The sequence below is a fragment of the Salmo trutta genome, chromosome 15 (assembly GCF_901001165.1).
Source record: "Salmo trutta chromosome 15, fSalTru1.1, whole genome shotgun sequence".
NCBI classification, from domain to species: domain Eukaryota; kingdom Metazoa; phylum Chordata; class Actinopteri; order Salmoniformes; family Salmonidae; genus Salmo; species Salmo trutta.
This window is the reverse complement of record NC_042971.1, coordinates 55,780,613-55,795,492: the sequence shown is the minus strand read 5'-3', so window position 1 is coordinate 55,795,492 and position 14,880 is coordinate 55,780,613. Positions and strand designations below refer to the sequence as shown.

At 42.8% G+C, this 14,880-nt stretch overlaps 1 protein-coding gene across 2 annotated transcripts; it reads right to left on the bottom strand.

The window, feature by feature from the left end:
• Positions 1-4,048: 4,048 nt before the first annotated feature.
• paqr3b (progestin and adipoQ receptor family member IIIb) lies at positions 4,049-8,714 on the bottom strand. 2 transcript variants are annotated; one of them, XM_029692225.1, is made up of 7 exons: positions 8,511-8,714; positions 7,940-8,171; positions 7,556-7,718; positions 7,240-7,395; positions 6,747-6,944; positions 6,530-6,620; positions 4,049-5,809 (listed from the first exon to the last, which is right to left on the bottom strand). In XM_029692225.1, the coding sequence occupies exons 2-7, from the start codon at positions 8,128-8,130 to the stop codon at positions 5,673-5,675; spliced, it is 936 nt and encodes a 311-aa protein (XP_029548085.1). In that variant the 5' UTR covers positions 8,131-8,171; positions 8,511-8,714; the 3' UTR covers positions 4,049-5,672. The 2 variants fall into 2 exon arrangements, with proteins under 2 accessions (XP_029548085.1, XP_029548086.1); XM_029692226.1 differs by lacking the exon at positions 8,511-8,714 and having other exon boundaries at positions 7,556-7,623; positions 7,940-8,024.
• Positions 8,715-14,880: the final 6,166 nt, after the last annotated feature.

Genomic DNA, 14,880 nt, shown 5'->3' with positions numbered 1-14,880 from the left:
GTCAGTGAGCCATACGGTGCAGTCTGGACGATCCTGGGACAAGGAGAGTCAGTTGGGCGCTAGCTTAAAAACACAACATTAGCATGAATTTTGTCATCAAGAAGTACAACATTACAAATATTTTCTTAGATGTAAGATAATTAATTTCCGATGCAATATTGTATGGCTTTGAAATCGTGACATTACATACTTTCGAGGAAAATAGGTACGTTAGTTTAGCAACCACGTAACGTAGCGTGAACGTGAAAGCGATTGGTCGACAGTCTGCTGGGTGGGGCGTTATACTACCTCCATTCATTGCCCAATGGGATTCCTATTTCCTCCTTTCTTGTATCTCTAGAGTAGATCAAACTGCGCATGTTATGTCTCCATGAGACTGGAGGCGGAAGAAACGCACACCTGTTTAGGCAAAGTGCTGGCTAGCAGAATAGAACACAAAAAAAGAAAAGAGAGCCGCACACTCTAGGAGCTCAGTTAATAACCTAATAATAACCTAAGCTGCTGACAGCATGCAATAATAACCAACGTCTGTCGAAACGTTGATTATTAGGTTATTAAATAATTGCATCTGAGCTCCTAGAGTGTGCGGCTCTCCTTTCTTTGTCATGTCTCCATCAGACAGCATCGTATGCAGGAAGCCCTCTTTATACTTCCCTTCCATTGGTACCTTTTTTAGCTAGGACACAGGCTGGAGTTGGGGGCGCTCTAGTACAGTAGGTGGTGGTGATGCACCATAACCTTGGATGTCAACCGCCAATTAAACCCCATGGAAGAAAAAGAGGCGGGAGCGATATCTAGGACAACGGTAGACTGTCGACCCCGCCTGTTGGGCAATGCATTCCCGCAGTTCTGTTAACGACGGCGAGGGCAGGCGGGAGCGAAGGACACTGCTAGCTAGGACTCTGGTGGTATAGGTATCTAGCTAGCGAGCACATCGATAGGGTACTTCGCCCCCGCCTGTCGGACACTGTTTTCCAAAAGTTCTGTTAACGACTGCGAGGGCAGGTGTTCGGCAGGCATTACTAGCTAGCTAGGATGCCAATACACAGCAGGTGGGAGGCAGGTTCTGTTAAGGCCTTTGCAGACAGTACGATTTTAGCTGTCTTTTGCCATGATTTTGACAACCCAGACAAAATTTCCATGTCGTGGGCAAATTCTTAGGTCGTAAATGATTGTCGGACGTCTTGGCTCGTTCAGTGTGACAGGGTCTTGGTCTGCTGATTCTGTGCCACTACGTCTTGGCTCATTCATTGTGACAGGGTCTAGGTCGGCTGATTCAGTATCACTACGTCTTGGCTCGTTGGTCAGGGAGGTGACCAAGAACCTGATGGCTCACAGAGCTCCAGTTCCTCTGTGGAGATGGGAGATGCTTCCAGAAGGACAACCATTTCTGCAGCACTCCACCAATCAGGCCTTTATGGTAGAGTGGCCAGACGGAAGCCACTCCTCAGTAAAAGCCTGCTTGCCAAAAGACACCTAAAGGACTCTCAGACCATGAGAAACAAGATTCTGTAGTCTTATGAAACCAAGATTGAACTCTTTGGCCTGAATGCCAATGGAACCTGGCACCACCATCCCTACAGTGAAGCATGGTGGTGGCAGAATCATGCTGTGGGGATGTTTTTCAGCGTCAGGGAATGGGAGACTAGTCAGGATCGAGGGAAAGATGAACGGAGCAAAGTACAGAGAGATCCTTGATGAAAACCTGCTCCAAAGCACTCAGGACCTCAGACTAGGGCAAAGGTTCACCTTCCAACAGGACAATGACCCCAAGCACACAGCCTAGACAACGCAGGTGTGGTTTCAGGCCAAGTCTCTGAATGTCCTTGAGTGGCCCAGCCAGAGCCTGGACTTGAACCTGATCGAACATCTCTGGAGAGACCTGAAAATGGCTGTGCAGCTGTAACAGTGTAGGTTCCGTCCCTCTCTTCGCCCCAACCCGGGCTTGAACCAAGGACCCTTCAACAACTGACACCCCACGAAGCATCGTTACCCATCGCGCCACAAAAGTCGTGGCCCTTGCAACGCAAGGGGAAACCCTACTTCAAGTCTCAGAGCGAGTGACGTCACTGATTGAAACGCTATTAGCGCGCACCACCGCTAACTAACTAGCCATTTCACATCCGTTACACAGCAATGCTCTCCATCCATCCTGGCAGAGCTTAAGATGATCTGCAGAGAAGAATGGGAGAAACTCACCAAATACAGATGTGCCAAACTTGTAGCGTCATACCCAAGAAGACTCGAGGCTGTAATCGCTGCCAAAGGTGCTTCAACAAAGTACTGAGTAAAGGGTCTGAATATTTTCTGAATGCTCTGTAGGCACAGACAAATGCACGAAGGACAAAATGGTAAAAACAAAAACACATCACGCAGCCACAAGTGTCAGTAAGAGTGTCCATGATTGAATCTTTGAATGTAGAGCGATGGAGATACAACTGTCCAGTTTGAATGTTTTCTTGCAGCTCATTCCAGTTGCTAGTTGCAGTGAACTGAAAAGAGGATTGACCCAGGGATGTGTGTGCTTTGGGGACCTTTAACAGAATGTGACTGGCAGAACTGGTGTTGTATGTGGAGGATGAGGGTTGCAGTAGATATCTCAGATAGGGGGGAGTGAGGCCTAAGAGGGTTATATAAATAAGCATCAACCAGCGGGTCTTGCGCTGGGTATACAGAGATGACCATTTACAGAGGAGTATAGAGTGCAGTGATGTGTCCTATAATGAGCATTAGTGGGAAATCTGATTGCCAAATGGTAAAGAACATCTCACCGCTTTAGAGCACCCTTTGCAGATGTTATCACAGCTGCAGCGAAATGCTTGTGTTTCTAGCTTCAACAGTGTAGTATTACCTAGCTAAATGCTTGTTTCTAGCTTCGACAGTGCAGTAATACCTAGCTAAATGCTTGTGTTTCTAGCTTCAACAGTGTAGTATTACCTAGCTAAATGCTTGTTTCTAGCTTCGACAGTGCAGTAATACCTAGCTAAATGCTTGTGTTTCTAGCTTCAACAGTGTAGTATTACCTAGCTAAATGCTTGTTTCTAGCTTCAACAGTGCAGTAATACCTAGCTAAATGCTTGTGTTTCTAGCTTTAACAGTGCAGTATTACCTAGCTAAATGCTTGTTTCTAGCTTCAACAGTGCAGTAATACCTAGCTAAATGCTTGTGTTTCTAGCTTTAACAGTGCACCCTCTACAACCACCGTGATTATTATTATTTGACCCTGCTGGTCATCTATGAACATTTGAACATCTTGTCCATGTTCTGTTATAATCTCCACCCGGCACAGCCAGAAGAGGACTGACCACCCCTCACAGCCTGGTTCCTCTCTAGGTTACTTCCTAGGTTCTGGCCTTTCTAGGGAGTTTTTCCTAGCCACCGTGCTTCCTCACCTGCATTGCTTGCTGTTTGGGGTTATAGGCTGGGTTTCTGTACAGCACTTTGTGACATCAGCTGATGTAAGAAGGGCTTTATAAATACATTTGATTGAATTTGATTGATGATCTCTGTCATGATCCCTGTCATCCAGGCTGTATCACATCCGGCCGTGATTGGGAGTCTGATGGGGGGGCGCACAATTAGCCCAGCGTCGTCCGGGTTTGGCCGGGGTAGACCGTCATTGTAAATAAGAATTTGTTCTTAACTGACTCGCCTAGTTAAATAAAGGTTAAATAAATAACATTTAAAAATTAAATTGTCATCTCAGGCAAGGCCTCAAATCTAGAGATTTGTACTCTACGTTGGGAGTATCTGACAACTCAAACCCTTACAAAATTCGAATTAGTGGCTGCAAGAAAAGAACAATGGCTGTAGATTATAATCCCTCAATTTACGCTAGGAGGTTATATTGTAGAATCGGTTTAGAGAAAATATAATCCTCATATGCCAAAATTAGCCTATGCTCTGGAAGACGTTTGATTGCATGGAGAAGACCATGATATAGTCAACTTTGACGATGAGGGCACTTTCTGAAAACTGTAGCTACAAGTAAAAGTAAATGTCAATGCAAATGATATAATATTCTCATTACATAACTTCAACAATGATATTTCTTGAGGCATTCTTTATTTATTGATATTAATCAAAGAGAAACATGTCATATTACAGATAGATTAAAATAATGTGCCCCTTTAGTCAGTGCCAGCATTCAAAAGTAAAGGTCCATCAACCATGCCAAAATAAATTAAAAACAAATGTTGAACAACGTAACAAACAAGACAGACAGGTAAAATAATACAGTAATTACACAGTAAAATAATGAAAGTCATACTTAAAAACAAAAGTGAATTTACAAGGCAAACAAACAGTCTGCTGCGTTTCCAGTCATTACAGGCTGTGATATGTTCAGAGCATCCTTACCTGACTAGAGGCTAAGTATGTCAGCTGGAGACAATCTAAAAACGGGTCACCAAAATGTCATTGCATTGCTGGATACATTTCCTTTAATTAAATGACCCGGAACTGGATTAAAATGGCAGGAGATGTACAGTATATTGTTGCATGGAGAGAGACTGGGTAGTAATTTGACCTAACCTGAATTCAAGTGTACTACTCTATTGTGGTGTACAACATACAATTGATAATACTGGCCAGTAGGACTTTTGTTCTTATGCAGTTGTTCACACACTGTAGAGTGACAACAGGGAGACTAACAAATTAAGGCGAGGGGAATTTACTCCCAATCTATTTCGTTGGGTTAATGTTTAGTTGGTTACATTTCTCAAAACAGTTCCTGAATCAGCCCTTAGATTCAAGTGGATTGTGAGAGGAAGGGGGTCAGTTGACCACTAATACTAAAAGTAACCCCACCATTAATGAAATACAGTAAGATAACTACTCAGCCCCACCATTAATGAAATACAGTAAGATAACTACTCAGCCCCACCATTAATGAAATACAGTAAGATAACTACTCAGCCCCACCATTAATGAAATACAGTAAGATAACTACTCAACCCCACCATAGAACCCAATGAAGTTTGTGCCAGAGGCAATAATACAACACACAAACAATTCAAGTATTGATGAATACAGATAAAACTACTCAAGCAAAAATAACTTTTTTGTTGTTGTTCCATTTCCATAGGATAGTAGGTAGGTAGATTGCACATAACCCTTTGTAAGGTCCCATTTGCTCAAGGCAGCAGAGAATTATTTCACAGCATGTAACATTCAAACAGTAGCTTACATGCAAATTAATAGATACAAATCAGGTTAAAAAATCTTGAATATGAAAAGATAATTGGAGAATCACAGAAAATGTTCAGCTGTAGCGGTATATGTATTGTGTACAGTGTGTCTAGGGACTTACCCTGCCTGGTCCCAGATCTGTTTGTACCATCTTGCTTCCCAGACCTGCGACCAGGTTATGATTGACCTGTCTTTCCATCTCTTATAACCTGGCATTACAGAAGTCTCAGCAGAAAGCAGACATGATTGCATACCACCAAAAGCAAACCTTAAAACCAGAGATGGTTTCAAGCTTTCTACAGACACCGTGTAAGGTTTAACAGTACTGTCATGGGTGTTCTTGGATATGGGTCTTGACTGGGCATCTGTAGAATAGGCTTATATAGGAGGTCTGTATTCTGGTTTGATTGCATTGAGTGGCTACAGTACAGGCTGTGGTTGCTTGGTGGCTGGATGCTAGTCTGTGTGGCACCAGCTAGCTACTATTGGTGTAGAGGAGGGCATGGCTGGTTGTGTCTGAAGTTCATTATATACACAGCAGTCTGGTGCCACCAGTAGAACATAAACACTACCAGGACATGCCACACCTGGTGGCTGGCACCCAGATAATTCAGCTGACCTGTGGAGGTCAAAGGGCATCACAAGTTCATCAAAAGGTCACTTCAAATATTAAGTGTTCAAAGTTTTTTTTGAGATTGGAATAAGGAAATGGAAGACAGGCTATTTGGCCAATCAAAAGTTGGCAAAAAAAAAGGTGACTGAAAAATACCCTGAGTGTACAAAACATTAGGAACACCCTAATATTGAGTTTCACCCCCTTTTGCATTCAGAACAGCCTACATTTTTCGGGGCATGGATTCTACAAGGTGTCGAAAGCGTTCCACAGTGATACTGGCCCATGTTGACTCCAATCTTTCCCGCAGTTGTGCCAAGTTAGCTGGATGTCCTTTGGGTGGTGGACTGTTCTTGATACACACGGGAAACTGCTGAGCGTGAAAAACCCAGCAGCTTTGCAGTTCTCGATACACTCAAACCGGTGCACCTGGCACCTACTACCATACCCCATTCAAGGGATCATAGCTTTCACCTGGATTCACCTGGTCAGTATGTCATGGAAAGACCAGGTGTTCCTAATATCTTGTACACTCAGTGTACAGTAACAAATGGAAAGAGTATTATGTTATACATGTCTTATAAATGGGTCAAAAGCATGAAGTCATGAAGGCACACCTGGGAAGGCAAGGTGCACAATTACTCATCTTAATCACATGAGTGGTTATTTGCTATGCAAGGTAATTTGTAGTATTGTGGAATAGATGTGTCAAGCATGAAGGCTCACCTGGGAAGCAGCGTTCTGGGATTTTAGAGATGTAAAAGAGGAACGCAGCTCCAGCTATCAAATACATCACAATCACACGAGGGAGGAACAACTGCAATACAGTAAGAAATACTTCACTCCTGTGCAGAATATTTTCTTGCATTGTAATATTTGTATTTATAAATCTTTGTATGCATTTCATCTTTGCAATAATTGTATAACAATTCTGCAGTTTCACCTGGACGACAGCGGAGCTGAAGCCTCCATTGAGCCAGACCCAGTGGATAGCTGGGATGACTCCGTAGCCAGCCACAGAGCAGAAGATGGTGGTCCGCAGGTGTTGCCACTCCTTAGAGAGGTAGTGAGGGTGGATCTGAGCCGAGAATATGGCCAATATCAACGCTAGAACAATCACCAAGTACACCTGTCTCCAGAACTGGGAGGGGGGGGGGGGGGGAGAAGAGAGAGGGAGGGGGGAGTTGGAAAACAAGAATAAAGGGCAGGAGAAGAAGAGATTACATTTCAGAGCCAGTTTTTGGAGGTATATCTTCACAGTGAGTTTAACATGTTATCTTTATTAGCCTTGTTAAACCAGACAGATCAGTCTGGCTATATATAGTCAAGGCTATATATTTATATATTTTATGGGCGATATATATTTTTTTTTTATATACCAGTATGGGTGAAATAAAAACAATGGGCTGAAATGTCTATTATACTGTCCAACATACAATGTTGCAGTAGAAGGCATAGAAGACCCCTGGAATGTAACAGCCCAGGATTCCCACAGAGATTCCAGCATAGTCCAGCGCCAACCAGCGGTGACACGTCTTCTCTGAGCGGTGGCAGGAAAAGAGGTGATACCCCACTGAACACAGCATACACACCTAGAAAAACAACAGGTAACAATACTACAACAGTACTAAACGCAGAGCTGCAGAATAGAACATTACAGGTGTGTAGGCACAAAAGCAAAGGAGCTAAAGATTTTCATGGACATAAGACAGATCGCTGTGACCTCTGTCACATGCACCCACACACACACACCTGAAAGCAGAAGAGTCCTATGCAGTAGATTACATAGTCTTCTCTGTTGGCACCTGAAGCCGGCAGGACTGTAGACATGTCATTCACCCCCAGTAGGAAGAACAGGAGGAAACCCAACAGATGAGTCCATATGTTGACTGTTTCATTGGACAGCACAAAGATGCTAGAGGGGTGGAAAACAATACACAACACACTCAACAACTAGCCTGGTTCCAGATCTGATTGTGCTGTTTGCCAACTGCTATGGTCATTTTGTTTGGTGTGACGAGGACCATATGAGTTGGCAAGACAGTACAGATCCGGGACCAGGCTACCCAACAACTATCTATATATTACTAAAACTGAAGCTACAACAACTAGGCTTATTCTCTTGATTTCACATACCTTTTTAAACAGAGTTTTGATGTCAAGTGTGCTCTGTATCCATCTGTAATGTAAGGGTTTTCTTTCAAGAATAATGGGATCTGTTCAAATGTGTACAGGCGGATTCCCCTCGGCACCAGAACTGGCCAGTACTGGTAACTCCCCAGCTCAATGTAGTGACTACTCTTGTGTAACTTGAGTTTTTGAGGCATTTTGGACCATCAGATTTCAGAGTTCTGGCACCGTTTTAAGGCTGAAAAGATGAAAGGGGCACACAACAGGGTAATGTTATGGCATGGCACTAAGGTGTCACTGCAATCTAACATTGACATAGATGGAGCGCTTTTGTAGTTCAACAACGTCTGCTGATAGCAAAGACAACAGAGGATCTGAAGATATGACTAATACAATCAGAAAGTCAACATGCTTTTGGCAATAGCTAAGTTAGTTTACAGGAATAAATCAGAGCTAAGCGATTGATCGAAATATATGCATTCCTCTCATAACATGAAGTTCAACTGGAAATTTAGCCGGGCATGCTAGCTAGCTAACTAGCTATAGCTTTCATGCTGGCACGCAGAGATACAATTACCTTTTGTTGCATGCTATCGATGTCTACAGGGTGTCATGTAGCTACAGTACACCTGTGTGTGATCTAGCAAGCTTTTAATTCATAGACTATAGCTAAATCAATGACACACTACACTATGCTAAGCAGCTGGCTAGCCCAGCAGCTCATGCTAACTAGTCCATAAACGAAACCAAAAATCGGCGTTCTGAAGTTACACAATAGCCCTGCGACAGACGTGCCCATGGACCCCCCCTTTGTACTTTATAAACTGCTTGAATAAAATACGATTTCATGAACCGTAGTTGAAGAAGTCTGTGTCCAGAAATGAAATATATTTGTATTGCCCATCTGGACATTTATTTTACTAGGCAAGTCAGTTAAGAACAAATTCTTAATTTCAATGACGGCCTAGGAACAGTGCCTTGTTCAGGGGCAGAATAACAGATTTGCATCTTGCCAGCTCGGGGATTCGAACTTGCAACCTTTCAGTTACTAGTCCAACGCGCTACAAACTAGGCTACGCTGCCGCCCCCCGTACAATTACTAAATTAAATGTACAGTACCAGTCAAAAGTTTGGACACGCCTACTCATTCAAGGATTTTTCTTTATTTGACTATTTTCTACATCGTAGAAGAATAGTTAATACATCAAAACTATGAAATAACACATATGGAATCATGTAGTAACCAAAAAAGTGTTCAACATTTGAGATTCTTCAAAGTTGCCACCCTTTGCCTTAATGAAAACTCGCTGCAGGTAGCCTAGTGGTTAGAGTGTTGGATTAGTAACCGAAAGGTTGCAAGATTGAATCCTTGAGCTGACCAGGGGCCTGTTGCACAAAACTAGGATAAGGGATTAAGCCAGGATATGTTGGTGATCTTGGCTCAATTGATCCGTAATCCGGTTGCACTAAAGATGGATAGGGGGCAGGAGGATATGTTATGGTATAAATTACCATGGAGATGTATTCTGTGGAGCTAGCCTGCTCCAGACCAGGCTAAATTCCAGGATCTATTTAATCTCATCCCTAATGTCAGTCAGCAGTCACCACAAATGGAAACCAATAGTTATTTCACTGCTCACTATACATTGTTATCACATATAACTAGACCCACTGTCATTATTTAAACGTTTGTGATCATTAATTTCAATGATTTTGGATAAAAAATAATTTTTAGATTATGTTGCTATCATTAGATAATTTACAGTTTCCCATAGACTATAAGGCTATATATAAAATGATAGAATATTAGGGCCACAGAGGGGAAAAAAAACACAAGTAATAATATTGTAACCGGTTGTTTTAAAGGAGGACAGTTGTTAAAATGACAGATGTGGGGCATTTCGTGAAATTGTACTTCAGTATGGTTTCATAAACAAAGACATGCTGATGTGCCAGAATATTAAGTATCACATTGTCATAAGTATCAAAACTGTAAAAACAATATGTAGCTTTTCTGCAGAAAGAACCAGCCTCATAAATTTATGACTTTATCCTTTTTCTTCAGTGTGGCCCTAGTACTCTGTCATATAAACAAATACACATTCCATATGAATATAAAAAGACAATGTGTAACATTATGTTCCTTTATTGAATAAGGACAAAACAAAGCAGGTAAACCATCAGCTCCTTTCGAAACTGAAGTCACAGTGACTACAAGATGGAAAGCACAGAATCCAAGCATATTATACAAAATGATACATACACATTCAAAGGTCTGTATATAACACACCCTGCATGTCTGCACACTAAAATAAATGCAGGACAAATCCATACACATCAACTGAACAGACAAATGAATGGATGCAGTAGCCTCCCTGCAGCCTTGTATTACACACAGTATACCGCACAAACATCATAAGAGGCCAAATTCGTAAAAAAACGAACCCAAAAAAACCCCAATTCCTCTGCCACCGCAGGACATATTTAACCAAAATTGAAAGCACACATACTAACTAAAATAATTCAACACATATTGGTCCCTCAGCAGCCGACCACTGTCGTCATCAGGGAAGATTGCCGGATTGTCCCAGTCCATGGCTGGTGGCACTCTGGGGGCCCTCTCCTTCCTCAGGCAGGCCACATTGTGGAGGACAGCACAAGCCACAGTAATATCACATGCCCTAACAGGGCTGACCCTTAATTTGTGAAGGCAGTGAAAGCGTGCCTTCAGGAGGCCAAAGGTCATTTCAACTCTGGCCCTGGTCCTGGCATGGGCATGGTTGTAGGCCTGCTGTGCTTCCTGGGGGTCTGTGAAAGGTGTCAGGAGAAAAGGCTGGCAGCCATACCCCCTGTCTCCCAGCAACACACCAGAGAATTCACCTGTCAACACAAAATCTCATCATTACTACCTCATAAACACAGTGATATTCTTGACACAGCCATGATGGTTATAAATAGGGGTTGTGTGGCTTACCTTGTGATAGGCACTGATAGATTTCAGAGGCCCGAAAGATTCTGGAGTCATGGACTGAGCCAGGCCATTTTGCCACAACATTGCTGATCACACAGTCAGCATTGCAGACCATCTGAAATCATAAGATGAGGAATATTACACCAATCAATGCACATCACTGGCAATGCAGAGTGTTCGTCAATGGACAATATCAAAAAGTTATGTTCACCTGAACATTAATGCTGTGAAAGGATTTCCTATTCACAAAATCGGCCTCATGGGCACCTGAGGGGGCTTTTATCCTTATGTGTGTGCAGTCCACTGCACCAATGACATTGGGGAAACCTGTCACACAAAGTAATGAGTATCCTACTATGTGTTAACAGTTGTCCTGTAATTTGTAGATCCTCTTACCTGCAATCCTATAGAACTCCTCTTTGATGTCACAGAGTCTTCTGTGGCCAGGGAAGGAGATGAAGACATCTGCTAATGCTTTGATAGCCAGACACACACTCCTTATTGTGCGGCAAATTGTGGCCTTGTTCAGCTGTTCTGCATCCCCCACTGAGTACAGGAAGGCTCCACTAGCAAAAAAGCGCAAGGCCACACAAACCATTTGCTCCACACTCAGTGCATGGCTCCGTGCAGTGCGGTGCTTAATCCTGGGACCCAGTAGTCTGCATAGATACCTGATGCCATCTGCAGAAAACCTGTATCTTTCATATAGATGGTCATCAGGGAAGGCCAGTGGGTCCAACCGGTCCCTGAAGACCCTTTCTCGCCTGAAGGCTCTCCTCAGCACAAGTGCTTCTTCATCCACCACATCTCGCACGAATGGGCATGCCATTGTCAGAGCAGAAAGGAACACACAATTTTGGGCCTTCATATAGGCTAGTGGCCACACCTGGTGCTGGGGGGGTGGGCAAAAGAGGGCGATGCCTTATAACGATGACTTGGTTGTACTGATTGCTGGGAAAATAAAAAAAACCTTAGAAAGATGCCACCGTCCTGTGTGCTCACAATAAGAGCTCATATGTCATGGCTCACTTGACTTTACGAGAATATACCTAATTTTTATTTTGAGCTGTGTCATCTTCTTGGAGCTGGGGGAGGAAAGAAAAATAATGATTAATACATTTGTGTTACAGTTAGCATACAGTGTACATTGAAGGCATATCTCACCTCCCTCTCAAGTTTTTTTATTTCAAGGTCCAGTTTCCTAATTGTCCTCTTTTTTATTTCGGACTCCAGTGCAAGATTTTCCATCTTTTTCTTCTTGTACTGAATGTCTATGTCTGCCAGTTCTATTTGGCGCCGGAGGTGGTTGCCATACAACTTTCTGATAGCTTGTGAGATCTGTGAACACAATACAATTAGCGCAGCTGGAATTTGGCAGGATGTGGTGTCCTTTTATTAATACGCACTATGTTGCCAGGCTGGTTTTCCCACTGTATAGCATCTGGGTCCTGTAAAAGAAATTAGATTTTTTGATTTTGATGAGGACTCCTCACCATTGTAGAGTAAATAGTACTTTCACAGTCTTAACATGATACCTCATGCCTTCTGGAATCCAGAGAGATGGTCTCCTCCTCATCATCGTCTCCATCATGTGCTGTTGCTGCTACACTGGGGCCTTCACCCTATCACATTTAATCGGATTCATATTGAAGCTAGTAGACAAGACATGCCAGGCCTACAGTATGCCTTTGATGGAGTACTCACTGGATCAGCATCGTCTGGTGCTTGTGCTGGTGGCTCTAACAGGAACACAGTGCTGCCAGACACTGCAAGGCAATAGGTAAACCAAAGTCAGACAGTCCAAATTGATTCAATATGAATGTGGTTGTATCCCATGTAGAGATGTAAGGACATACCTTGAATGAAGCGGGTGGCATCTTGGGAGGAACCTATGCTCGTCTCTTTCCCCCCAGGGATCCCCTCTAAGACGGGCCTGCCTTTATTTAGCTCCACGGCCATGTCCTCTGCTGGGGTAAGGTCAGCCTTTGGTGACCCACCACCCGTGCCTTGTCTGTGGGTATTCTTTTTCACTGCTAAAACAGTACAGACAATGTGTGAGCAGGCACCTTCTGGGTACAATATATGCTTGTGCTTTGTTAAATATTAGTCAGGGACCATACCATTCTGCAGAATGTTCTTGTATTTGATTTTGACCTGCTGCCATGTCCGTTTTGGCCCGTTCATGTTTAATCTACACACACACACACACACACACACACACACACACACATTTAATGGAGTCACACTGCAAAAAATTACTTGGTATTTTTGTCTTGTTTTCAGTAAAAATATCAAAAAATCTATCATAGCTTTATACAGTGTGATGGAGTTACTTTACACAATTTCACTCATATCTGCAGTGCATTTCAATTAAAAATTTAACCGTTTCATAATTACAATACAACTGCATTTTTGGAGATGTGAATTAAATATTTGAATTGTAATTGTGATGTTTCAGCGGAGCGGTGACTGTGTAATTGTGCACTACTTACGCATTCAGGCGGTCTGCAATACTTTGCCACGCTTTTTCTCTTTGCTTTATCACTGTGGCGGTGTTGCCTTTCTTCTTAATTATATCTTTTACCTCCTCGTATGCCTCCATGAGGATTTGTGCTTCCGACGGGGAAAAGTACGCGGCTCTAGTTGCCATGGTAAATCAGTTAATCTGTGATCTGTGGCGGGGTCTATTTGAGTGAGCCGTGAGCGCGCACCTATCCAGGATTGGTTTCACCTGGCTTAATGAATCCGTGTCTGCTCATCCTGGCTTGGTCTTTGTGCAACCAATTAAGCCTGGACGCACATGTTTTGGCTTCATTGAGCTCAGCTGAGTCATTTATCCCGGATGTCTTAATTCTACTTTTGTGCAACAGGCCCCTGGTAAAGAAATCTGTTGTCCAACCCCTGAACAAGGCAGTTAACCCACTGTTCCTAGGCTGTCATTAAAAATAAGAATTTGTTCAACTTGCCTAGTTAAGTAAAGGTAAATAATGACAGCTTGGCATTCTCTCAACCAGCTTCATGAGGTAGTCACCTACAAAGCATTTCAATTAACAAGTGTGCCTTGTTAATTTGTGGAATTTCTTTCCTTCTTAATGTGTTAGAGCCTATCAGTTGTGTTGTGACAAGGTAGGGTTGCCATACATAAGATATCCCTATTTGGTAAAAGAGCAAGTCCATATTATGGCAAGAACAGCTCAAATAAGCAAAGAGAAATGATAGTCCATCATTACTTTAAGACATGAAGATCAGTAATTCTGGAAAATGTCAAGAACTTTGAAAGTTTCTTCAAGTGCAGTTGCAAAAACTGGCTCTCGTGAGGACCGCCACAGGAAAGGAAGACCCAGAGTTACCTCTGCTGCAGAGGATAAGTTCATTAGAGTTACCAGCCTCAGAACTCGGCAATAAACTGCACCTCAGATTGCTGCCCTAGTAAATGTTTCACAGAGTTCAAATAACAGACTCATCAAAACAAATCAAATCAAATTGTATTTGTCACATGCGCCGAATACAACAGACCTTAGAGTGAAATGCTTACATACAAGCCCTTAACCAACAATGCAGTTTGAAGAAAAATACCTGTTAAGTAAAAAAATAAGAAATAAAAGTAACAAATAATTCATGAGCAGCAGTAAAATAACAATAGTGAGGCTATACACAGGGGGTACCGGTACAGAGTCAATGTGCGGGGGCACCGGTTAGATGAGATAATTGAGGTAATATGTACATGTAGGTAGAGTTAAAGTGACTATGCATAGATAATAAACAGAGAATAGCAGCAGAGTAAAAGAGTAGGGGGGGGGGCAATGCAAATAATCTGGGTAGCCATTTGATTATGTGTTCAGGAGTCTTATGGCTTGGGGGTAGAATCTGTTGAGAAGCCTTTTGGACCTAGACTTGGCACTCCGGTACCGCTTGCCGTGCAGTAGCAGAGAGACAGGTTATGACTAGGGTGGCTGGAGTCTGACAATTTTTAGGG

Excerpts from the sequence above, each read along its gene's own strand:
- paqr3b (XM_029692225.1), bottom strand. The coding sequence starts at position 8,130 with ATGCCTCAAAAACTCAAGTTACACAAGAGTAGTCACTACATTGAGCTG. Across the intron at positions 6,621-6,746 it reads TCAGCTCCGCTGTCGTCCAG|TTGTTCCTCCCTCGTGTGAT; the intron begins GTGAAACTGCAG and ends ACTGTATTGCAG. Across the intron at positions 5,810-6,529 it reads CCCAGAACGCTGCTTCCCAG|GTCAGCTGAATTATCTGGGT; the intron begins GTGAGCCTTCAT and ends TGACCTCCACAG.